We start from the raw sequence: 26,465 nt of genomic DNA, 5'->3' as shown, positions 1-26,465 counted from the left end.
CATAGGTCAACGCTCAACCACTGAGGCACACCGGCTGGGCTGGAAGCACGTTTTTAATGGGAAGATGTAGATGTGTGTGGGTGTAACTTCTGGGTGCTGGTGCCTCGTGACTAGGAACTAACAGCATGATGTAAATTTCAGAGCACTGTGGCAATGGAGAACAGCAGCCCCACGCAACCAATGGTTGGTGTACTTTGCAACCCCTTGAGGATCTCAAAATAGGTTGCACTTGCCATTCAATTCCTTTACCAAAACTGGCATAATATTAGAAAACCACTGTGCTCTTGTAAAACTAACCACCCATTTTTAGATAAGAGTTCATGAAAAGAACTCTTATCTAAAAGAACTCTTTCTAGCAGGGACTTCTAACCCTGCTAGAAAATCCATAGATAAAACAAGGATATATGGTGCTATACACAACATCAAAATATACAGATAACTTTCAAAATAATGTCCTAATTCAGAGAGAAAATTAGGCTGAAGCTATGTAGTCGGTACTGCCACATGGCTCTGCCAGAGTCCCTCAAACATAAAGAAGGGGGTAGGGGGGCAAGGTGGGTGGTTCATTTATATTTTATTTGCCTTTCTTTCCTGACACATACCAAGAAGAAACTGAAAACATTTACTTTAAAAATTATTTAGCCATTATTTTCAGGCCAGACTGTGCGATTATTAAAAATAGCTTCATAATTTATAGCCTGACCTACCACTATAAAATGAAAAAGTTATTATTACACATATAATATTAAGGAGAATAGTCTTCAAGCTCAATGAGGTATGAGATGCTAAAAAATAAATTTTATCCTTCAAAGATAAACTAACAATAAAAACATATTTTCAATGCAAAGAAATCAATCATACCCGTGTAGAAAAAGAAAACAAATGAGACTGTGAAGACAGCTGACATTAGTGATAAAAGAAAGTCCAATAAGATGGATTTAGACCAAGTCGGGCCACACATGAAGAGATGTGGGCCATTCTGATCTGAAACTCACAAAGCTCGGCTCCTTATTCAAACAGGCCTCCACAAACTCCTTGAGGGGTTTGCTGTAGTTTCCTTCCAGCGTCGGAGGGTTGTTCTTTGGAATGAGGAATAAAACCTTCATGGGGTGCAGCTCAGAATGAGGTGGTTCCCCTTTTGCAAGCTCTATAGCTGTTATGCCCAGGGACCAGATGTCTGCCTGCAACAAAAAAGGATCTTTAGAGAACCATCAAGCAGGAGTAAATTCAAATAAATATACTTGCGGGATGGGGAGAGACAGAATACATCTCAACGAACTTTTATGGTTTTGAAAACATTATCTTTAACTGAAAATAAGAAAGATAGGCCTTTGGTTTAATTTCAAAATAAGCAACACACAGGAGAAAATAATAGACAAAACAGCTTCTATCTCTGTACTGAAGGTGGCTTTTACAAGTACTCCTCTTCCACTTGCTGTTGGAGGTATAATGCATTCAATGTCAACGGAGGCCCCCCAAGGCAGTCAACAGGAGGTAGTCAGAGGTGAGCAAAGAGGGCAGATGGGGGAGTGAGGTGTGTTTGCCAGTCAGGCAGTGCTCAGGACTAACATAATGCTCCGAGTTAAGTGCTAGCTTTACCAGCAGTCTCATGACCTCAGACAAAGATCTAACCTCTGAGCCTAGTTCCCTCATCTGTAAAACAGGAATAACAACAAATGGCTATGCAAGGTGCCTAACATAGCACTCAGAACTTATGTTCAAACACACAAAGAAGTAGAAAATACTTGTACAATGCACCCCATTTATCTAGCATTTGAATTCAGTAATCATTCACACTTACCATAAGTTTTAGCTATTATTCACCATCGTACATAGCAGATAAAAAAACATCATGACATTTTCCTTGAATACCTCAATTTACCAATTTAAGGGCTTTTTACTACTATCAACATTTACAATTAACAATAACTCCTTATCATATAATAATTCAATATTATGTAATAATTTAGTATCATGTAATAATTTTCTCAACTGCTCAAAAGTCTTTCATGGTTAATTAATTTGAATCAGGATCCAAACAAGGCACGGACGCTACAACTGATTGTTAGGTGGCCTAAGGCTCCTTTAACCTGGAACAGTTCACTCCCTCATCTCCCCAGTGTCACTGACCTGAGGAAGAAATAGGCCCCAATTCTGGATTTGTCTGTTTTCTTCCTGGTGTCATTTAATGTGTTCTACTCCTGGGTTTCCTGTCCAATACCCAGTGGTTCATTAAGTCTGTAGGCTTGGTCAGACTCACTGTTGGGAGGAGTTAGGGGGTGCCAGTGTCCAGATGCCTGATCCTCCTCTTGCCCAGCCCCAGCTTGTGGCCTCGCAGGGGATGGGGGCCAAGCCCCTCCTCTGTACTCAGTCTAGTACAGCTTCTCTGCTCGTCACTGCACTGTAAACCCACCATAACTCCAGGCAATTAAGTGAGAACCTATAAATCTCTCACACTCACCCTACAGCAAGGAGATAGAAAGCCTGAAGCCCCATTCAGGTCATTTTCCACCTTTAACTACCTGGAAAGGATTCATCTGTCATGTTCCCGCAATCCTAGTGAGTATGAGAAACCCTCACTACCATCTCCCTGGCACATATATGCCAGGCCTATCACATACCCTATATTCTCCTGTTCTCAGGGAAGGCAGGAATAAACAAGCTCTAAATTCTTTGTACATTTTACTAAAGATCTAGATGAAACAGTATCAGGAGCAATATGCCTATTTTCCTTCTATCTGCAACCTGCATTCTGCTTTATCTTACCTGTGTATTATTTTTAAAATCAGCAAAATGTGACTTATTCCAGAGTCCCTCTCTCCCAGGAGGAGGAAGATGGGTGCCCCTAGTGAGCACCCATAACTGGAGTGGCAGGAGGACCTGCCTCGTGTGCAGGTACCAGGAGTGAGGGCAGCATGCACGAGCAGAGGAGGCAGTGAGGATGGACAGCACGACTCTCCTGCCACAGAAACCCCTCTACCCAGCAGGTTCCTTCCTAAAGTCTGTATGGTTCCTGTCCGTCTGCTACTCTACCCCCCGCCTCCCCCCCGCCCCCCCCGCCACTGGATTTCACCAGAGCTGCTGCTGTTGGCAAAGCCTGCTACTCAGCCTGCCTCCCACTGAGTGGATGCAGGAACTTTGTCCAGATGACCTCTGACGGGTGTACCTCCAGACCCCTCTGCACCCGGTACCACTAAACCCACTCCGTAGCTAGAAGGCCCCGACCGATGGCACGCCTGCTGGCAGTCTGTCACGATGTGTGGGCACGCATTTCCCTGTGGTCAGAGGGCTTGCTATTGGGTGCCACACCAGACAATACCCAAACAGGCAGCAAGACTTTGAGGACCTGGCACCCACTTCCACCTGCCAGGATGGACCAACGGACGTTAACCAAGGAAACAGCATCCCAGCCCCACCTGTTACACAGCCAAGGTACCAGAGAAGAGCAGGGGCATCACTCACTCGCTCCCCTGGGAGTCGCCAGCAGAGCCTTGTCAAGACAAAGCACATGCCAACCTCCAAGGCAGCCAGCCTAGCCAGGAACTGGAGTGTCACCCAGCCTCTCGGGACCCTTCTCTATACCCTCCTACATCACCAAGTGCCAGGTGTGTGGCTCCCGACATCTCGGCGCCATCCTGACTGGCTTAGTTCAGAGCTCCCTCTCCTGGGACTTCTGTAGGGGACTCCTAAAGTGTCTTCCTGACTGCAGACTCCCTCTGCAGACATCGAACACACTCCTGACTGACTTGGAAACCTCGACTGGCACTCGAATAAACGGCAAGCAATTTGGCATCATGTATCAAAAGCCATAAAAACATCCAAACTTGTTAAAACCAATTAATTCCACTTCTAGGAATCTATCCTAAATAAATACATTTTAGATTTAGAAAATGGCATATGCTGCCAAAAATACTCAATGGCAGTTTTACTTACACTAAGCCTTAAGAATGACTAAGCTGATGTGGCACATAACTTACTGAAGTACCAAGCACTCGACAACAATGGCACCGATCCAGAATCATACATGCAACTGAGTTTGTCTTATGACTGTACCTCGGAAATATGGCATCAGATGCAGAACATGTGTCTGCGTTTTAAAGTATGTTATGTGGGGGAAGGACAGACATTTCCAAAGCAATTAAAGTTCAAGTATAAGAAGAGACTCGTTATCCAAAGAAACCAGAAACAGCCATCAGAAAGGATATATGCACCCCTATGTTCATAGCAGCACAATTTACCATAGCTAAGATTTGGAAACAGCCTAAGTGCCCATCAGCAGATGAGTGGATTAAAAAATTATGGTACATCTACACAATGGAATACTATGCTGCTGTAAAAAGGAAGGAACTCCTACCATTCACAACAGCATGGATGGACCTGGAGACCATTATGCTAAGTGAAATAAGCCAGTTGGAGAAAGATAAATATCACATGATCTCACTCATTTGTGGAATATAATGAACAACTTAACCTGATGAACAAAAACAGATCCAGAGATAGAGAAGCATCGATCAGACCATCAAAGCTCAGAGGGAAGGCAGGGGAGGATGGGGAGAAAGGGGAGAGATCAACCAAAGGACTTGTATGCATGCATATAGGCCTAACCAATGGGCACAGACACTAGGGGGGGTGAGGGCATGAGTGGGGAGGTGGGGGGGCAATGGGGAGATAAAGACACATATGTAGTACCTTAATCAATAAAGAAAATAAATCAATTTTTAAAAAAGAAAACAAACAGGATTTTCAATATGAGTTCAAGTCAAAAGCTGTGAGGGGCTAGTGCTTTGCACTGTAGACATTTGTGAACAGATGTTTTCCTATGTGAACGGTTCTAGGTGGCACAATCCTAAGTGACAACACAGAGTAACTGTTGCTGATGACCAAGGATTCTTCCTCAATGGGGCTGCAGGTTGAGTGGGTACCAATACCCAACATTCTAAATCCCTGCAATACCAATCACTGCAATCTTTAAGTAGAAGTAAGCTGGCTACAAATCTGCGGACAATGCAATTTGAGTAGCATAAAAAATAGTGCATACAAAATATTCTAGAAGGAACCACAGTCACCTCTATAATCAAGAGGAAGAGGGGGAAACCCTGGAAAACCCAATCACAGTTATAACCAGTCAAAAAATAGATCAAAAATGGATTTAATATAAATGATTTACTTAATTCGATGCAATACTTAGGTACACTTTTATAAGCAGCATCTAGAGGTATAAAGATCACTTGTACTATACAGCAATTATATGATTGGTCCAAAAAGGCGCCATCGTGACTACATGCTAAAATAAAGCCCATCCTTCCCCCACCTCCAGGGCTCCTTACAGCAGGGTCTGTGGGCAAATCCTGATCCTGCACAGGGCCGGGGAGGCCGGTGCTCAGCATCAGGTCGGGGAGGGCCAGTCCTGCACTGCAGTGGACGGGCCACCTGCACACTCCAGCAACCACTGTGTTTTCACTCATCTTTAACCATTTTATTTTTCCCTTCAATACATCACTCATTTCCACTTTTCACCATGGTCAGACTGCCAACGGTTATTTCAGAGATGACTGGATACCAAAATGATGTAGCTTGTGCTTGGGTGGTAGGGCTACAGATGGTTCTCTTTTCATCTCATCCCCCCCCCCCCCCATATTTTCCAGATTAAATCGTACATACTGCTTTTGAGACCAAAATGGGAAGAGTTACTTGCAGGAGAATACTGACACTGGCCTCTCAGTGTCTACAGGATGTTGTTTCACTTAACAGGAAAGTCACATTCTCTGGCCTCATCCCCTAGCAAATTCTTCACCACAATGTACAATCCAAATATGAATGTCCTGCCTTTCCTACATGGACTTGGGCCAAACGCCCTTCCCTTATCTTTGAGGGGCTGAAAAGCCCTATGTCTGACTCCTTGCTCAGCTCATTCTGATGTCCCTCACTCAGCCCCCCTGCACTCCCGCTTACCTGTTTGAGCACCTGACACCCAGTACTGCCATTACTCACTGAAGAAGTAAATTATTTAGCACAGCACACAGCACTGGGTACAACTACAGTGAAGATCGAATGAATGAGTACAGAGAAAAGGACATGAAACAGCCAACGTTTTTACCCAAGTCCAATCCATTTCCTTACACACTGTCGTAATAACCTTACAAAGGAAGGGGGCGGGGAGTGAAAGTTCTGCAGCCCAAGACCCTGCTCTAGCAAGGAAAGCAAAAGCTTCCTTGTCAGAGAGCAGTTTTCTGCCTTAGCACCATCTTCAAAGTCTGAGGTCTTCTTAAACAAACTAAGCTGCCCTAAGTCCCCTTCATAATAACAGTAACAGTTATGATGAAGGTTCTTCAGACATACGGGCTCTCATGACTTAGTAATGCTGAGCTCAGGTTAAGAACTGAGGTCGACAGTAAGATGCGCTGCATGTGCAATCTCAGACAGAACACCTAAGCAGCCCAGACAAGTGACAAAGGGTCAAAGATACTGGTTTCAGAACTGGTTGTGTTAAATAAATAAGCTTGTAGATATACACGTAAAACTAAGCCTTGGTCCTCTTTTTGTTTGGTGAGATGAAGATGCTAGTGAGGCAGATAAATCCCTTTCTCTTCCCAGCCTGACCCTCCTTTGTGAATCAGTGTGTGTACCCAGATGGAACGGCCTGCATCTCTTCATGTGTTGCCTGACTTTGTCTAGATCCATCTTATTGGAATTTCAATGAGTTCAAGTCAAAAGCTATGGAAGCTAGTGCTTTGCACTGCAGACATTTGTGAACAGATGTTTTCTTATATGGATGGTTCTAGGTGGCACGACCCTAAGTGACAAAACAGAGTAACTGTTACTGATGGCCAAGGACTCTTTCTCAATGGGGCTGAGTGCCGTGCTTTCATGATGATGTGACAGAACCTGCTACTCTGAAGCTGTTAAGCTCTTTACCTGTAACACAGAGACCAGTAGGGAAAACATCCACAAGGAAGAATGGGAGGGAGAACTGGAAAGAAGCTGAGTTCAGTTTGTGTTTTCAGGAGAGCCGGGTGGCCACCATGGCTACAGTGCCCTTCTAAACATAAACAGCCGTCAGGCAGGCCTCGGTGAGGGTGGCAGTCACTGGAAGGGTATTTCACAAAGCAACTCCGAAAAGGTCCTTTGTCAAGCACTGTTCTTAACAAGAGCTGCTAGCCCGGAGTCACAACTAATGAGAGTGTGTGTGACATAATCCCCAAGGGCCCAGCCTCTGGAACCCCACTTCTGATAAGCCCCAAAACTCAGGCATAGACATCAGCCTTATCTGCAATTTCCACACCTCCTGGGTCAACAAACCTGGGAAGCAAATTTCACATAAACATATTTTCACACATGGTTCCCAGTAAAGAGTCAACAGAAAATTTTTTTAAGATGTTTTAAAAAATAGTCACTGGGTATGATCCAAGCCAGTGGTCGGCAAACTGCGGCTCGTGAGCCACATGCAGCTCTTTGGCCCCTTGAGTGTGGCTCTTCCACAAAATACCACATGTGGGAGCGCACGTACAGTGCGATTGAAACTTCGTGGGCCATGCGCAGAAGTCGGTATTTTGTGGAAGAACCACACTCAAGGGGCCAAAGAGACACATGTGGCTCACGAGCCTCAGTTTGCCAACCACTAATCCAAGCAAATGAAAGATTTAGCTTTTAACATAAGTCAGAGGAAAAGGTAATTAAAGGTCAGTGACAGTTTCTTGAGCTCCCAAACCAAGTGTGCATTTCCTGTGAATTTGCACCTTTTATCTACCTAAAAAGAATAGTGCAACTTCTACTGATGGGATAAGAGCATTTGATCTTGACAAGAACGCCAGGAAAAAGGGTGGCAAAGCTCTACAGTGAAATCTCCATGCTCAGAGGCTGGCTTTGGCAACAAACGCCCAGAGACCCCGCACTAGGGAGAAAGACGGGAGGGAGAAGGTCTCAGGCAGCTTTTTCCTTTCTCCCTCACTCTTTTCCTTTCTCCCTCTCCCTCTTTCTTTCTCCTTCTAAAATCAATAAGCATGTCTTTGGGTGAGCATTAAAAAAAAGAGAGGTTGGAAAAAGGGAATTATAATTCTGCCTCATGTTGGTTAGGAGCCTGTGAGAGTGACAATCCTAACTGGGTATTAGAACTAATGACAAGAAGGTTCTGTAGCAACCTCTAAAAGCATTATTCCATTTCTGTTTCTCTTGTGGGATCCTTTCTGTCCTTGCCCGGAGCCAGTCCATCCTTGCTGTTTCAAAGGACCTGGCATATATGGCATACTGTTCTTAATATGTTTGCTCACCTTCTTGGCACTATGTGTTTTAACCAAGGTCTCCTCTCTGAGAAAGGTTGCTTCCCCAGGTAGGGATTTTCCCCTGAAGTTAGGGAGGGAATAAAATCCCTCAACTAAGTGCCAGGCGGGTAATTAATCACTTTAACTACGAACAATCATGCTTAAGCTACATAATCTTTACTCCCTGGAATGGAGATAAGAAACGCCCTAACCTTTGTAATAGAGATTGATAGGATTGAATCAACTGGTATAAATACAGATGTAACAAGACAGCAAGACACAGAACTTAGAACACAGAACTAAGAAGACAGAACCTACACACAGAACTTAGAAGACAGAACTTAGAAGACAGAACCTACACAGAACCTAGAGACAGAAGAACTTCGCTGGAGAGAACATGGCAAAAGATCCTGGACTGAACCTGACTACAGAAATTGGCAAGAGAACCTGACTAGAACCTGGTGACTGAACCTGGCTGGAGAACCTGGACAGAACCTGGCTGGAGAACCTAGCAAGAGAACATGGACACAGAACCTGGCTGGAGATCCTGAACAGAACTTCGCTGGAGATCCAGACCAGAACTTGGCTGGAGATCCTGGCTAGAGATCCTGGCTAGGCTGCTGATCAACTGAACGCTGTCTCCGTGTCCTTCCTTCTTCGCCGACTCCGTCTACGCCTTTGGGAACCCCTGGACCTGCTGGGGTTGGACCCCGGCATGTCCTTGTCCCTTAAATATCATTCAGAGTTCTGTCCACAGCCCTCTTCCTTCACCCACTCCACTCAGGCCTCAACTATCACCCATACACAAACAGCACCCAAGCCCTCTCTGTGGACCCACACCCCACATGTTGCTCCACTGGGCGCCTTTACCGTGGCCACCACCTTGATCCTCTGTCCCTCCACACCCACCTTCAAACATTCTTTTCTCGGTGCTCCCCACCACCACCACCACCAAGCAGACATTACGCTAAAAACCTCAGACTGTGGACTGGATAAACAAAGGGCATTGCAGGAGACAGAGAAGAAACCTGTTTATGACCAGGGTCCACGAACGACCTTTCTGATGTACTTCAAGGTGCCAGTCTCCACTCTCCCTGGAAGAGCTGTAAGGTGAAAATACAAGAGGAGGAACTCTCCAGACCCAGGGATGGTGAAGCGTCGGCTGTTACCTTTGAGTCGTAGGCCGACTGTTTGATGACTTCAGGTGCCATCCAGAAAGGGGTGCCCACGAAGGTATTTCTCTTTATCTGGGTATCTGTCAGCTGGCCTGCCACTCCAAAATCAGCCAGCTTCACCTCTCCATGTTCAGAGAGCAGAACATTGGCAGCTGCAAAATAAAACCAAGATGCCTCTTGATATTATTGCTGTATTGTCCCGTCCATGATCATTCTGGGAATGTTTCAGTCCTCTCCTCAGCGAGATCATGTGCTCAAAAAGAACAGGCAACAAGGCTATGCTTCTGAGCAGACAGCCTCACACCCACCCAGGCTGGCTGCAGGGACACTAAGAAACACACAGACAGCCCTCACACCCACCCAGGCATGCTGCAGGGACACTGAGAAACACACGGACAGCCCCGCTGGAGAAGAAAAGCACAGCTTTCCTCTGCAGCACGGTCTGATCCACCTGAGGTTTTCAAAGCAATAAAAACAAGATGCTTTCTTACCTTTAATGTCTCTATGAATTTTCTTCTCCGAATGCAAATAATCAAGTCCTTTTAGTATTTCTCTTAATATAGTAGCAATCTGAGTTTCATCTAAAGGCCCAGGTTCTAACTAACAAAACAAAAAAAAAGTGTTAAAGTTACTTACATGATTCTAAGACATTTGAAATTATAAAACAGTCAATACCCATGTTAAATGGACAATAATGAAAATCTACTTCAAAACAGGCATTTTGTCCAGACGATTAAAACCTACTTACAGGGCCCCAAAACAACAATAAAACAGAGAAAATTACTTTGCTGAGTGAAGCAAAGCTGGCTAAGAACTAAAGTAGGGTAGGGCCAGTGAGAAAGTCCATGGTCAGCCCCACTGTGTTGGGCCATAAGGGATTTTAGTCCAGAAAGCAAAAGCCCAGAGACTCCCAGTACCTGCTGGGTAGGGTATGAAGCAGGTGGCTCTGCCTTACGTGTGTAATGGCAATCAAAACACAGTCATCCAAAGGGAATAGGAGCCCACTGCTTTCTGAGAATGCCCCTGCTCCACAATTTTTTAAACCTAAAATTTAAAGCTTGGGGGAACACAGCTAAAAGAACTCAATTCCCAACGACTGGGATTTTCTGTTAAAATATATATATGTGTGTGTGTGTGTGTGTGTGTGTGTGTGTGTGTGTGTGTATATATAATGTAATAAAAATAATAATCCAAAATTAGGTAATAATTACCTCTGAAAACTTTTATTCTAAGAAACTCAAAGCAATTTATAGTCACTCCTTGATAATGACAAATTGTATAAAGTGTAAGGAAGAAATGTCAACTACATATATGCCCTTTTTAAAAGGGAAAAAAAAAAATGGGTTCTAAAGCTCAATTCACATTGGGTAGATCCACCATCACTTGCAGAATAGGAATTCAACCACAACTAAATAATTACATAAATTACTTCAGCAAAACAACCGAACACCCCCGAAAGAACTGGTCACGGACCTGTCAGATGGGGGCGGGGGGCAGAATTCTAATAGCATATCAATTTTTCATCTGAACAATAGTTCTCAGAATTACGTCTTCAGACTTGACAGTGAATGCATCGTAACCCAAACCCACACATCTTAGCCCATACAATCCTGTGACATCACCAAGTACGCTTTAAAAAGACAGATGCTTTAAAGCCGAGGAATAAAAACTAAGACCCGCCTCGTAAGGTCGAGCTCTGCCTGACGAGCACACTCTCAGGCAGGCAGTCCTTGGTGTGTGTCAGGGCCGTGGCTGGGAAGGTGGAGGCGGGCGGGGAAGCTGGGACCCCTTCCTGCTTCACGACAGCCGCGCTCCTGCCTGGAACCGGCTCTGGCTCACCTAGCGAGCTGGGCCGCCTCTGCTCATTGGCCCAACCTGGTCTACACAAAACCGCACAGGGTCCGGGTGAAGGAGGGAGGTTCTCCTCCTGCCTGTTGGCTCCCTAGGATCCTGGCGGTCGGGCAGCAGGGCACACCTGTGATGGAGCAGCTCCTCGGTGCCTCACCTCAGCACACAAGGGTGAGACAACATGCTGCTCACTGTAGTTTTACTCGGTATTATGTGCTCAGGGAAAGTCACAACTAGCCTGCAAGGAAGTATCCCAAATTCTAATCGAGACACTATCCAAGTTACCTCCAACTGAGGCAACAGGTCACACACTTTGTTCCACAGAACCTAACTGTTCCCAGTTATCTGACCCCAAGAGTCTTATTTTCAAGAAACACACATTGAGACTACTGTTCGAAAGACACAACCTGGAAACCCTGCCTGTCTGCCTTCTCCACATCTACTTTTGAGTGTTCATAGAAAATACAAGTTTCAGCACTCAAAATGAGGGAAAGCCACTTCTCTCATAACCTAGGGCAGTGGTCGGCAAACTGCGGCTCGCAAGCCACATGTGGCTCTTTGGCCCCTTGAGTGTGGCTCTTCCACAAAATACCACATGCGGGCGCGCATGTACAGTGCAACTGAAACTTCGTGGCTCATGCGCAGAAGTCAGTATTTTGTGGAAAAGCCACACTCAAGGGGCCAAAAGCCACATGTGGCTCGCGACCCGCAGTTTGCCAACCGCTGACCTAGGGGAAAGAGAAGGGCAGAGATGCTAGCATATTTGCTCTTATTCACACCACCAGAACGCAGTTGTTCAAAGTCGTATCACAGAGTACAAGCCCACATCCTCCCACGCAGACCACCAGCAACATGGGGCTAGGCTTGGGCTTAACTTCAATCTCCCTTCTATTATTACCCAGTCTCTGGAAAGAAACAGCAGAGCAGCCTGGTGTCATCAGCTAGGAGAGATAAGAAGAGCTCAGAAAAACTAATAGAAAAATCTCTTCCTGGATCACTGAGAACTGGCCCTTTTAAATCTGGCCTACACACCACCCACCAATGATTTATTCTTTATTGGGGGGGGGGGGCGCGGGGGGAGGAGTAAAGTGGATGTCCTTGGTGTCAAAACTCGCTATAAGCGGTATTCAGTTGCTCTCTACATGACAGAAATCCTCACTAGTGGTAAGGCCAGGCTGAGCTAAGTTCTCAGAGTCATATATTAGCACTTTCCACCATTACTCTTTTTTTTTTTTAAATATATTTTATTGATTTTTACAGAGAGGAAGGGAGAGGGATAGAGAGTTAGAAACATCGATGAGAGAGAAACATCGATCAGCTGCCTCCTGCACACCCCCTACTGGGGATGTGCCCACAACCAAGGTACATGCCCTTGACCGGAATCGAACCTGGGACCCTTCAGTCTGCAGGCCGATGCTCTATTTACAGAGCCAAACCGGTTAGGGCTCCACCATTACTATTTCTAGGCATTATAAACATGGCAGTCTCTATAATCGAGAGCACCGTGGAATTTTCAAATAATTGTTATAAAAGAAAGACTACCAGCTGCATCTCACCTTTGGGTGACTCTAATTCCCTCCCCCCAAGTCTGTTCTCTCAGCCTTCCTCTGCAGCAGATACCATTAACCAGGAACGTGGCCACCCAACAAGAGGCCATACCTGCCCACCTCCGCAGCAGCAGGTACAGCCACATGAGTAAGTTCTCCCCAGTGGAACATGAGAAGTGACACATGCCCCTTTCCTGGCCTTGGCCTTAGAACACTGGCAGCCAGAAAGCACAACTGAAGACCAGGGAACACCATGGAATACAGATGGTAGGACCATCCACTAGTGCAGGACCCTGGTGACCCTGTGGGCTAGAGCCCACTGACCCCAACACGTGGGAGAGAAATAAATTTCTATCTTGTGTGAGACACTGGGGACCTACAACAGCCATCTCATTTTTTAAAAACATGTTGCAGATACATGTTCAAGTTTGCCAAACATCTCTACATGGTATCAGATTTTTATATGTATTTAGTGCCTGGTTTTTAAAATCTGTTATAAACATAAGACCCTCTCAAAATAATACTAATAGTTTTCAATATGTAAAAGATAATTCTTGTAAAAGTGTGTCTTCTCAGAAAGTGGGGGCAGAGATAAGAAGTGGAGAAAGATAAAACAAGGTCAGAGGGAGGGAAAGGACAGCATGGGATCAGGGCAGGCCATAGACTTCGCGCCTGGTCACAAGGAGGTCCAAAGTGCAGCTCTGTTTGTGAGCTGGGACACCTAACCTGAGTGTCCTGTTTCCTCATCAGTGAAAACGAGATGATTAGGGACATCCAAAAAGGATGCCTAGTTCTTGTCACCAGGGCCATTGAGTGCAAAGTAGATGGCAATTTGCTGGGGCTCTCATACTCCTCAAGACTTTTTCTCAAATGAAGAGTTCTATATTTCTTCCAACTGTTATGTCTAAAATTTCACAGACTTCAAGTCAAAGGTCCAAAGAAAGTTACCACTAAATAAGTAAATAACTGTGGCATTAATAATGAATAAATTATAGCATTTAGAGACTAGAATTGCTGCCCTGAAAAACTTGAGGTCAGACAAGAATCCCCACAAACAACTTTTTATATGCCACAAATGAAATTCACTTAATATAATACAAAATCTAATTAAACAAAATGAGATAATTTTCTGCAGTCCTTAAGTATTTCCCAAAAGAGTAAAAAAAAAAAATCAAATTCTTTGTGTGTGTACATTTATGGAAAAGCAGTGAAGCAAGTCATAAAATTTATCCAGCTGTTTTGTCACTGTTCCCATTTTAATGTAATGGTTCATACCATATTTAATATTTTTTCTTGAAATTTCCTTTGAACATCATTTGGACCAACTGCTTTTATGGCTTATAATGTTATAGGATTTTTTTTAAATTGGGTACATAAGCTTTTTAGAAGTTTACAGTTTTAGAGTTTTATCTTCCCCTGAAAAACTACGAATTGCTACTATTATTGTGAGGAAGCAAGCTCCTTTTAATCTCTGACATCTTTCCTTAGTGAATAAACCTCCATAGACTGTAACCACTAACACAGGGCCTCCTGCCGCTCTCGCGCTGAGCAGTGAGTGATGCAGACCATCACCTGACAACTTCCCATCAGGCGGGGCCGGCCCTCCAACGCCAAAATGATAGGTTAGGCCTGTCCTGGAAATCACCACTCACCCAAAGGCCAGCTTTGGTAGGGCAGGTAGGAAAGAGGGCTGATTACATTAATTTCGCTGCATAGCCACAGGGGGGAAAGATGTCAAGAGCTAAACTACTGTGTGCAGTCTTTTAAGAACTGATTTTGCATATGCTGTGCCTCGAGGAATACTTAAATAATGCCTATGATTCACTGGCGCATCTTGCCAGAGGCCAACATGTAAACTGTGTTTTACCATGAGAAGCAAGTGCCAGCCTGTGACTCTGAGGTCATTCTATACCTAACTCCCTCTATCTTGTGTGGGAGACAGTGGCGCACAGTAATGGCACAGTAGGTCCAGGCCAGGCAGCAGCTGGGAACGGGTGCCGGCCCGGCTCCTTCGAAGCCCCACTGCATACCCTGCCCCCTGCTCTGGTATGAGCAGCGTGCTGCAGGCCTCACACCCTGCCTGGGTCTTACTCTGAAAACAGTTTAATTTGTTAAAATCCTAATTCTAACTAATTATAAATTAAAATATCGCCCACATATTTTGGAAGCTACGTTACTATCTGAAATTTAAAACAATGATAGGGTATTAGCTCTACAAAGGTTAAAACCAGTTTTGGAAAACTAGCAAACTGCTCTTCGGTAAGATAGTGACAGGCAAAATCCTTCTTGGCTTTTATGAATAAATTCATGGGTTTTCCCAAGAAACAAAACTGGTTTCAAAAGTAGACCTGTAATTGTCAGTAATATATCAGAAGCAGAAATACATATTATAAGGAAGAGTTTGGCCCATTTTTCATAGAACTTAAAATAGAGAAACGGAAATGTATAAACATAGAATTACTTTCAAAACTAAGAAGAACCATAATACGCAGGCTTCCGACATAATACTTACTAGATCTAGTGCGGAGCCTCCACCAAGATATTCCATTATTATCCACAATTTAGTATCCTACAAAAACAAAAAAGAGAGAAATTACTTTAAAAATGAGCAAAGCCAGAAAAAAAAATAAGCTATAGGGGTTTTTTTTGTTATTTTGAAACCATAAAATTTAATAAATACATATATACCATCAAGGAAAATGTGCCCAGTAAGCCGTGGGCAAGAGGCCTGCTGTGTCAGAGGGGCTGCCATGTCTGGCCAGGCCCTGTACAAGACTCTTCCAGGCAGGTGACCAGACCTTCTGGACCAGCCATCTCTTAAGATGGGACAAGACAGGACCACAGGGGGCTCCACTCGTAAACAACCTCAGGCCATGACCCACAAGCACAGTAGGGTTTGAGATCCAGTCCCCGAAGTCGTTCAGTCCAGCAGCAGTCACATAGTCTCCCGCTGGGTGTCAGCCAGAGCCCGGAGCACACAGTCCTAGGAGCAGGTCACTTCCTTTTCTGTGGCCTGCAGCTGTGATGCAGGGACTGACCCTCGTCCTTGTGAGTACAGGGAAAGGCAATGCTCCGAAGATGGGGTGGTGGGCTGGCCAGCTAGCCTGAGCTTCGCAGAGGGCAGCCCATTTCAGACTCCCCGAGGCTGCTGTGCTCTCTCAGGGAGCTCCAGGAAAGGAGGCCTCTGCTGAACTAAGTCTGTGTCTGTGTCCACTAGCTCCACGCACCAGCGGGGTGAGGTGCCATTTGTGACTCTGTCTTTCCCTTTCCTCTCTCCTGAAACCATGCAGCTCCCATGACCTCCAGGATTCTCTTTTGAAAACATAAATCCCAAACTGCTTCTCTCTTGAAAGCAAGCAAGCAAATATCTGCACTGTTGTTCCCGTGCGGTGGTCAGGAAGACTCGGGCTTGGGAATGAGCCAGACCAGGGTTGGGATCCTGACCACTCCTTACAGCAGCCGTGGGCAAACTACGGCCCGCAGGCCGGATTCGGCCCGTTTGAAATGAATAAAACTAAAAATAAAAAAAAGACCGTACCCTTTTAAGTAATGATGTTTACTTTGAATTTATATTAGTTCACACAAACACTCCATCCATGCTTTTGTTCCGGCCCTCCGGTCCAGTTTAAGAACCCATTGTGGCCCTCGAGTCAAAAGTTTGCCCAACCCTGTCTTACAGCGTAAGGGGCCTGGGAAGGTATTTCCTCTCTAAGCTTCTGACCCAGGCCCAGCTAAGTGCCAGAACAGAACAGCTGGTGAGATGAATAAGCCGTAACAACACTGGTGGCAGGTAACCCTTCACTGATACTGTGGTGGCTGACCCATCGAGCACTGGTGGTGTTCTGGCCTACTGCCTGGGAGCCATGTCCATGGGTATGCTTATATCAGCAAGATTCACTGCTGACTCAGTGTTTTATGGTAGCTTTCATGTGCATCAAAACAGGGTAAAAAAACAAAACCTTTCCCAAGGCTCTTTAGTACCTTCAGGACAGAACTGTGCCTCTGCCCTTCAGATCATCCCCAAGAAGGCCCCTCTGCCAGGTGCCATGGACTCCTGGTTCTAGTGAAAGGACTCTGGCTTCTTAGACCATTTCACCTCAGCAGTTCCCTGTCAGGAAAACCCTCAAACCGGCCTCATATGCTGAATAGACTTTTGCTTTAGCACCTACTGGTCTGATTTCCATTTTAGATTTACTTGTCTAAGTGCCAGGGGACCGTGCCAAGCACGCTCGAGCTCAGGAAGGCTACCTGTGGTGCTCTGCAGCCAAGGAAGGGTCAATCACACTGACTGCACTCACTCAGGGAGGCACTGATGCTTGCTCTGCACTTGCAAAAAAATCCCTTCTAAAATTTAAAACAAACCGTGACATCCGAAGTCAATTCTATAATATTCTAAATAGACAATCGAAGTTTGACTGTATATAGAACACTTACAAGCTTTTAAATGGCCTTGACTACTAATATGATGAAGACAATTTAGGTCTAGATTGCAAAAGGCACAGAAAGAAGCCTTAATGTTGTGTTTGGAATCCACCTTATACATACAAAGATCTCACTTAACAACCACTCATCCAGTCAAGGGCACTTGCCTTGAACAGGCTCAATCACCTGCTGGTCCTGACTTAAAAAGAACTTCCTATCAGAAAGAGTGATCTCCAACCTTCCTCTCTGTTCACAAATATGCCCAATGGCAGATTTCTCTAACACTTGCTACTAGAGAATGTTGTGTTGCTCCTTCCAAGCATTCCAAAAGCATCCTGTCTGGTAGCTAGAAATAAACTATTCCAGGGAACGCCCAATACCATTTTTGATGACATGGGAAATTTAAATTGTTTTCCTATAAGGGAACTTGGATTTCTACTCTCATTCCCCTTTTTTACGGGGCTGTTTGACCCAGCTCCCATCTCTTTTATTATTTTATGGGCACCAAGGGCAAGTTTACAAGAGCAAGATAAACTCTCAGCAGGTCTGTAATCTCTCCTCACCTCACTCCCCACTGCAGGGAGCTGTGCAATAGGACACGCTGGGAACAGCCTTTGCTGACTCTGGAGATTCCAGTGTCACCACACTGCTTCCTGGAACAACAAGACACAAGTGACCACACCTTGTCTGCCATTCCAAAGTTCCATCCTGGGTTAGCCTAGCAAGTAACTAACTACCAAGGAAACAAAACAACCCTTTAAAGTACTATTTCTTCCTTTCAGAGATAAGTGACCCATTTCCAGTGTTGTCCTAATACCACAGGGGGCATTAGAGCAATAGCAGGGCACTGGCAAACCACTGCTCTCCAGCTAAAAGGCTAAAGCCCCACCCTTTCATTGTAGAGACCCGCCTTTCTGGAGAGGAAGATGCAGTAAAAAGACCAGCCGGTTTCTATTTTCATCCAGCTGCTTCCTGGTACCAGACATGCTGGGGTATGAATGCTATTATGTAAACATGAAGTCCACCAGATTCAAGGCACTTAGGAAAACAGCAGCAGGTCCTTTTTTCAGGCCACTGCATTTTAAGTACCTTAGCTAGGTCCTATGACTAATGTGTTTTTGTCCCCAATTCCATCAGCACCACTAATCCACTAATTGGGGAATAAAATGGAAACTGCATCTCGAAAGGCTCCAGTGGCCACCGCCTTGCCTAGACTTGCTTTCTGAACTTACTGGGTGTGTCGCTCACTCTTGCCATGGAGAGCCAGCCAGTCCCCACTCACTCATGGCTGAGATGCCACTGGGCAGCTTTTCCCAAGGGCCAGCACCAGGAGGCAGCAGTAAGCAGGGTGAGTACCTGCCTTCCGCACAGGGAGCTTGCCTTCTAGAGCTGAAGACAACCTTCAACAATGCTTGACTAACTATAACTCACAAGTGGGTGCCATGAGAGTGTATAGCAGGGACCTGCCAGCTCACGTCAGAACCTGAATGATGACTGGGCTATGGGGTCAGGGGAGAAGTGGAGGGAGGGGACCAGGGGGAGAAACGCAGGTCAGCATCCAGGTGGCAGGAGTGAAGCTGCAAAGCAGGTAAGAGGCAGCATCAAAGAACTAATGGAAAGAGGGCACAAGGAAGGCGGGTGGAGAGTGACAGAGAAAGGCCAATCTTGTAGTAGCTGGGGGTAAACATGTCAGACTTTCTCCTAAGTCACTGAAGGGTACCAAAGCAATGCTCGTTTGGCAAGCACTCAATGTGTGTGGAGAAGGGGCTGGAAATAGTTAAAGGCTCATGTATGGTCTGGGGAGAGGTGAAGGCAAAGGTGAGTGTGACATCATCTGGAGAGGCTTGGGAGGCAGAAATGACAGGACTAGGTGGTGCACAAGGAGGTCAAAGTGACTTCGGCTTTGGCCTCACTTGAATGAACACCTTGCAGTGCCATCTACTGACAGGAAGCCCAGGGGAAGGAGGTACGGGGTACAATTCGAGCGGTTTGACATAAAGGTGTCCACCCAACATTATAGTGAGTCAGTCTCTTCTATCTTTAGAAACAACAACAAACTCCTGATTTAAAAACATCTGAGAGCTTCTACCAAATTCTATCATGACTTCCAAACTCTGGCTTGGTGAACTAGTGCCCTTCACAAGCTGTACCCTCTGTCTCCCCACCTCACTTCCACATGCTCTACTCCACACCCCCAGAACGCACCCCAGTCCAACCCCTACAGGTTTCTGCACAGGAGCTCTCTCTGCTGGACTCCCTGCATGTCCAGCTCACAGGGCAGCTCTATGAGGAGACTGATTCAGGGTACCATCGCCCTCCTTCATTCTCCACACCCAAGCACTGTCCTCACCTTCCTCTCGCCTCAGAGAGAGGGTCATCTCACCCTCCACCCAGGAATGGCTTGCAGCGACATCAGCGTTTCTCATCCTTGACCTGACACGTGGGGAACAATTCTCTCTGTGGGCACTGCCTGGTGCCTATAGAGTCTAGCAGCATCCCTGGCTCTCTACCCACTAGGTGCCAGTACCACGGCTCCAGTTCTGTTGACCAAAAGGTTCTCAGACACTTCTGATGGCCTCAAAGAGCCAAAATCACCCTCATTGCAAGCCACTGCACTGTATGATCAAGTGCTACTGTACCAGAAGCACTGGTGAATTAATTCCCTCCTCATTCCAGCCAAGTCAGTTTTGCATATAGGAACCCTGAAACCTCCAGCTAGAAGACTGTCACTTACTTACCATGAGACACCCAAGCTTTGAATTCCTCAGCCCTAAAAAAAATGGTAATAATCTCCATGTTTCTAAACCTCACAGTTCAATTGACAATAAAATGAGATAATGAATGTGAAATCACTCTGCAAAGTTCGAAGTACTAAACACATGCAAAGTGCTATTAGCTTATCAACATCATCACCCATAAATGCCTTAAAATAACCTGCAGAAACCGAATCAGCCCAATTAACAAGACCAAATAGTATTTCTCTGCATGGGAGTGTCTGAGGAAAATAAAATCTGGAACAGTGATTCATACCCATTCTATACTGGAATTAAAAAAGAATTACTGCTCTCCCAGCCTTCAGGTAAGAGTGTCTGAAAAGGATAGTCTGGTCAAAGAGACACTTGGCCTGTTCTCAGTGACCAGATGAGCATGCTGTCCCTGCCCTGATGTGCAAGCACGGCCCCCATAAACCTCACAAATGGTGACCTGTGAGGCACTCTAAGAGAAATAAATCAGAAGAGTTCTTAAAACAAGAATAATTTTAATCAGAATAATTTCATTTTTAAAAAATCACCTCAACGTAAATCATGAATGTTCCTGTAATATAATTTTCCCATATGGGGAAAGAAGATGGCTTATTTAATTCGGGAATCAAAATGTAAAAGGTACCCACAGAGGGAAGACCAATGAAGACACTGAGAGAATGTATCCACCTGCAAGCCAGGAGGAGAGGCCTGAGAGGAAACCACCAGGACTTATCTCAGACGTCTAACCTCCAGGTTTGTGGGGAAATGAATTTCTGTTGTTCAAGCCATGCTGTCTGTGGTACTTCATTATGGCAGAAAATGAGGACAGTCATCAATCCGTAAGTGGAAAACAATGGCACCTCAAGGAGTTCATCTTTCTCTTATTGTAAAGTTGAACACTTTTATATACTGGAGAGTCATGTTTATTTTCTATGAACCCCTAATTCATTTCCTTTGTCCATTTCTTTTACTGGGTTACAGACCTTTGTTAAAAACAGGAGCTTCTAACATTAAGAAAATTAGCCTTCTGCAACATGATCTGCAAACACAGCATTTTCCTCATTTGTCTTTGGGTTTTGCTTTTGGTAGTTTTTGCTTACAGAAATTAATTTAATGGCGACACATCAATAATGACGCCACTTACAGGCAACCTGAATTGTTGGCAACTGCTTCTTAAGAACCTGTGCTGATGACTGAAAATGGGGGCTCCCTTTTCAGGGGAAAGGGGGCTTGACAGACAACAACAGATGACAGGAAGGTTAGAACAAGGTCAACAAGACAGGTTAAGATTCCACACAGTTAGCAAGATTTTTTTACACAGAAATTCTAAAATGAAGTTAAGTCCACTTTGCATCTACACTGAATCATCTAAAGTACAGCAGGTTTTATTAAAATACGAGTGGCCTGGTGCACGGATTCGTGCACACTGAACGGACATTAGCTAAAATGCCTGGGGCAGCGCCACAGCTTGAAGGGAGTCTGCGGAGTGGGGTCCCTCTGGCAGGTGGGGTCCCTCAGCCTGGCCTGTGGGATCAGGCCAAAACCGGCTCTCGGGCATCCCCCAAGGGGTCCCGGAGTATGAGAGGGCACTCTGCAAAGTTCCTGTCATACAGGGTGTGGAACGCAAATCCAAGTGTGCAGAAAACCAGATTTGGGAATCGTGAGGCCCCGCGAGGAATTGGGCTCCCTCCTCTCTGGTTCCAGGATGTATAACCTGAAAACCGTGCGTCACCCGAGAACCACCACTGCCAAGTCACTGCAGCTCAGCAGCTCCTGCATTGAGCGTCTGCCCCCTGGTGGTCAGTGCACATCATAGGTACCGGCTGGTCGGCCAGTCACTTAGCCTTTTATATATATAGATAGATAGATGGGGTAAAACTTCCTTAACAATATGTTTTTTAAAGCAAAGATACTTTTTTGTTAAGATGTGGGCATGAACAAAGAATGTTGAGACAGGATTTGAATCCTGCCTCTGACCCTTAGACTAGTCCCTCAGAGATTCCCTGACATCACAGCCTTCCAATTGTATTAAAGATACAGAACATGGTTCCTGACCTCAAAAAAACTTGTTTCCCTGTCTCACTGATGCTACCATTTCTTAAATAATTTAGACAGCTACTATGCACACAGTGTATATCTAGACTCTGACTTTAATAAACTTTTCATAATAGAAAAAGTGGACAAATAACTACAATCAGACAGCCTGCAGTGTGTGCCACAAAAGAGATACAAAATGCCATGGGCGTTCAGAGAGGCCCATCTGAACTGAATGAGGAGAAGGCCTAGACGAGGCTCTAGGAGAGAAGTGGTATTTGAGCTGCACCTTGAAGAACTAAGACAGACAAACTGGGGCAGGGTGGCAGACACTTGGGGATGGTCAAGGAATAAAGTGATCCTACTCAGCTAAGCAGGTGAGAATAATGCCAGCTGGTGGAGTTTCAGCTTAACTTAATAAGCAATGGGGAATCACAACTTTCAGACAGGAGGATAAGTAACCAGCAACTACCTGCAGACAGAATGAATGAGCAGGTAAGGGCGGGCAAGACCTGGAGACACTCTAGAAGTGGCACTGGTGAGTGTTTCCGCTAGTTTGAGCCGCAGTTAAGTGCGGACTTCGGGAATACAGATAGGAAGGTCAGAAAGAGGACAACCAGGTGGACAGGGGAGGGAAACAGAGATGGCTCTTTGTACTTTTCCAATATTGATGGGACAGTCTGATAGATACACCAGAGTAACAGTTGAAAAATATGGTTTTGGAGTCTGGGAGAGAGGTTGGAACCAGCACAGAGATGGTCATTGATACAGTGAAATTTAGTGTGTGGGGACCCCCTGGGAGCCCTTTGGGTTAGTATGAAGATTATTTTAAGCTAAAAACATTTTCTATTTAACAGATGCAAAGAGAAGCCTGCTAGGACCTTCCCTTATCTGACTAAAGCAGCAATTTCTGGGAGGCGAGGCTGCATAAATCCCCTCTCTGGGGTGGGCCTACTCTCAGGAGGAAGAACGGAATAACCCTACCATAACACCCACCCACCCCCCCCCCACCCCCCGAGCCTGAAGGAGGAAGCAGAACCTCTCCTGTCTGTAGAGACAACAGCACGTATTTTCTTATCTGCTGTAAAGTCCCATTTGTCTTTCCTGAAGAAACACATTTGTTCTTCCCCTCCCTTTCCCTTAATTAGAACATAAGACTCTATCATTTCATGAGTATGCACACTTATAAACTTTTTTCCTGTTAATCTTTTGTCATTTTAATTTACAGACCTCCCCCCCACCCTCAGTCAAAAAGAGGGTAGAGGAAAAGTTGTTTTCCTTTCTAACAAGTGACATATAGCAATATTTTTAAGTGAAGGGGTGCTCAGAATATACAAGTATGGGGAAAAGTAGGTTTACAGTTGTATGTGAAAGTTTATTCTTGTATTATTATTTATTCGTGTATTATGTATTTTTTTCCCTATAAGAAATGTAAGCCTATTTTTGCCCACCCCTGTATGCAAGTCATCCCAGGTAAATAAAGGTCAGTCCCTATCATTTTACTAATCCTTAGATAATAAGATGATCCCACAAGCATAGGAGAACATTAAATCCCTTTGAGTCACTTTCCCCATTGGCTACCCTACTTCTCAAGTGCATTTTGAACTTTTGTGTTATCTCAGCAACACAACTGAAGGCTGGCTGAGGCGGAATGACACAACAGCTGTGGGTCTGTAATGGGCTCCAATAGGGAAGAAGGCCTTACATTTAAAAAACAGAATTTCTGTGGAAAATGATTTCTGTCAATACTGTCTGAAGAGGCTGCTGGAGTGAAGGAGCGCGGTGGGGACCCAACACAGGTCTGATGCACAGGGCACGGACTGCAGCACAGAAAGCCTGTGACTGGCCTGGCTGGAGCAGGAGAGGAGGCGCATGCTGTGGTGGACCTTTTGTGTGTTAAGCACAATGCTGGTGCCCACGTACACACATTATTTCCACTAGTGCTTACCACATCCTATGAGGCAGCTGCAGTAGGCCCAGGCCTAAAAAAGGAGCCAGAAGAGTAAAGGAACTTGCAGGTCCAAGAATGCAGCAGGTCCTAAAGCCTTCAGCCGGCCTCACCACCTCTCATCCCATTAGCACACCCCTTCTCTGCCCACCCCAAAGCAATCCTGAGGCACACACATGGAAGGGGAATAATTCCGCACACCAAGGATAAGCACACTGATGAGAAAAGGGGTGGGGACAGGAGATCCCAGGCTTTCCCCTCTCTTCCCAGGCCCTGAGAGGAGAACAAAGGCAAGGAAAGTCTTCCAGTGTTGGAAACAAGTGTGAAATGGGAAAAAGGCCACTATACACAATTAAAAATAAGGTTGTACAATTAAGACCTGAAACAGCACAAAGGGAAATAAGGCAACTGTAAATTATTGGATCAAATCCTTAGCGCAAACAAAAAAAATCAAAACATGATGCTGGAAACACTACATACACCAGAAACTACAGAAAAAAGCCAAAGGAAAACTTATAGCACTATGTATTCCTATTACCATGCCGAAAAAGGAAAAAAATTAAATGTTCAATACAAAAGTTAGGAAGAAGACAGAAGCCTAAGGAAAGAAACCAACCTAAGGAAAGTAAGAAAAAGAATAAAGATAAAGATACATGTATAATTAATAGAAAATATTAGAATAAGCAATAATAAACATTAGTTTTAAAAATAATAACCTCCAATGTCTGTAATTGAGAACAAAATACCAAACACACTAATTTGCAAGTATAGCAAAAAAAAAAAAAAAAGGAATATTACAGAGAGGAAAAAAATTTTAGATGCAAACAGACTGCAATATTTTATGATAGTAAATTTGAAAATCAAGAATCAAACAGATAATTTCTTTGTAATTTATAAATTAAAATTTACTCAGAAAGAACAAGAACTATGGGTAAGGAAAGTGATCAATAAACCGCTTCTGTATAAAGATAGACAAACGAACAGACAGCTAGAAGTTCAAATGATTTTGTCCTTGAATGAAACAGAATATTCAAGCAACTATCCTGACTCATGGAACTTTTCATGACATCACAACATAATACTTACACCTGGAAAAGGTCCAGAAGGAGGTGGAGGAGGTTCCTGCTAAGGAATGGACAGAATTCCCAGGAAGAGGGAGGGTATTATGGCAACCAGTGCTTTTCTATGTGCAGGGACGCAGTGCTGCCTGGGCACAAAGAGGGTTATTTCTAGAGAAGAAAAAGGTGCTTTTGGAAATGAACTTTATGTGTGAGACTCTCTGTACAGGTAACATTTTTTCATCTTTCTAATATCACCTGCCCCCTCCCCCCACCCCCACAACTCTCAGGATTTGCTCAGCACAGAACAGCCTGGTCTGCAGTGTTTTCAGGCCTGAACTTGCCTTGGTATCTGTACTCCTTAACAACCAGTCAGCCTTGGTTTGGCAGAAACCTGAAAGGACAGGAAGAGAGGTCAACTCTCACTTTCTTGCAGGAGAACTGCTGTCCTCCCAGGCCATCTTCCAGCCCCTCTGATCACCAGGGGCCACTCAGCTGTGACCCAGTGTTGGGTGGCGACATTCACTGAAGGAGGGGAGGGCTGAGTCCTCCACAGGACTAGGGACAGCCACATTTCCCTTCACAATGGGTGGCCCCAGAACTTCTAGTGTCTTCCTGCTGGTCAAGTAGGTGGAGTCCCCACCACCATTTTGCAATGCAGTGGCACCTCACAAATTACTAAATACCTTCATAGAGAGTATTTCATTTGATGCAATCATACTGTCTACTTAGGTAATCTTGTATACATATACATACATATTTACACATAGTTATACTTTTTTTTTTTTTTTTCCAGAGAAAGTGAGAGGGAGAGATAGAAACGTCAATGATGAGGGAGAATCACTGATCAGCTGCTTCCTGCATGCCCCCTACTGGGGATCGAGCCCACAACCCAGGCATGTGCCCTGACCAGGAATTGAACCGTGACCTTCTGTTCATGGGTCGAAACTTAACCACTGAGCTACACCCAGCTGGACTTCTTAACATTTTACAAATAAAGATATCTAGTCAACAGGAAGAAAGGAGAGCAACTGGGACCCAAATTCAGATATTCTGACACTGAGTCAGAAACCTAAGCCAGAATCACAATAAAAAAATCATGACCTCTAAGCAATTTCTAAAGAATTCCAGTGAGGAAAATACATTCTAATGTAACTATTCTTAACATTTAACTGTTTCAGAAATCAAGGAACTCTAATCTGGCTGTTAAAAAGTGCATCAATTTACAAAATGTATGTCTATAATTTGAAGGATTCACACACAACCCTCCATCATGCCCCGTTTAAGAATTATTGTCCTAATGTCCTTTAATAAATTGGAAAGAACACTGGGCATTCCCTATGAAGCTCTTCTTGGGGCATAAGTCACAGGATTGTCTCTTCTGGTAAAGACGACCTTGTAACTGTGTGCTTACGTGTTCACGGATTTTAG

The 26,465-nt window shown here is 44.8% G+C and overlaps 1 protein-coding gene across 4 annotated transcripts in view; it reads right to left on the bottom strand.

The window, feature by feature from the left end:
- The window catches only part of STK24 (serine/threonine kinase 24), a 100,741-nt gene that overhangs the window by 9,890 nt on the left and 64,386 nt on the right, over window positions 1-26,465 (bottom strand). For all 4 annotated transcript variants that reach the window (XM_036299338.1, XM_036299340.1, XM_036299336.1 and 1 more), the window contains 4 exons: window positions 15,341-15,397; window positions 9,925-10,033; window positions 9,428-9,585; window positions 996-1,181 (listed from right to left, as the gene is read on the bottom strand). In XM_036299338.1, the coding sequence (XP_036155231.1) occupies window positions 996-1,181; window positions 9,428-9,585; window positions 9,925-10,033; window positions 15,341-15,397 (510 nt within the window). The remainder of the gene's footprint in view (window positions 1-995; window positions 1,182-9,427; window positions 9,586-9,924; window positions 10,034-15,340; window positions 15,398-26,465) is intronic.

Source organism: Myotis myotis, unplaced genomic scaffold (genome assembly GCF_014108235.1).
Source record: "Myotis myotis isolate mMyoMyo1 unplaced genomic scaffold, mMyoMyo1.p scaffold_m19_p_3, whole genome shotgun sequence".
NCBI lineage: Eukaryota > Metazoa > Chordata > Mammalia > Chiroptera > Vespertilionidae > Myotis > Myotis myotis.
Note: the sequence above shows the minus strand (reverse complement) of the source record. Positions and strands in the feature narration are given on the sequence as shown.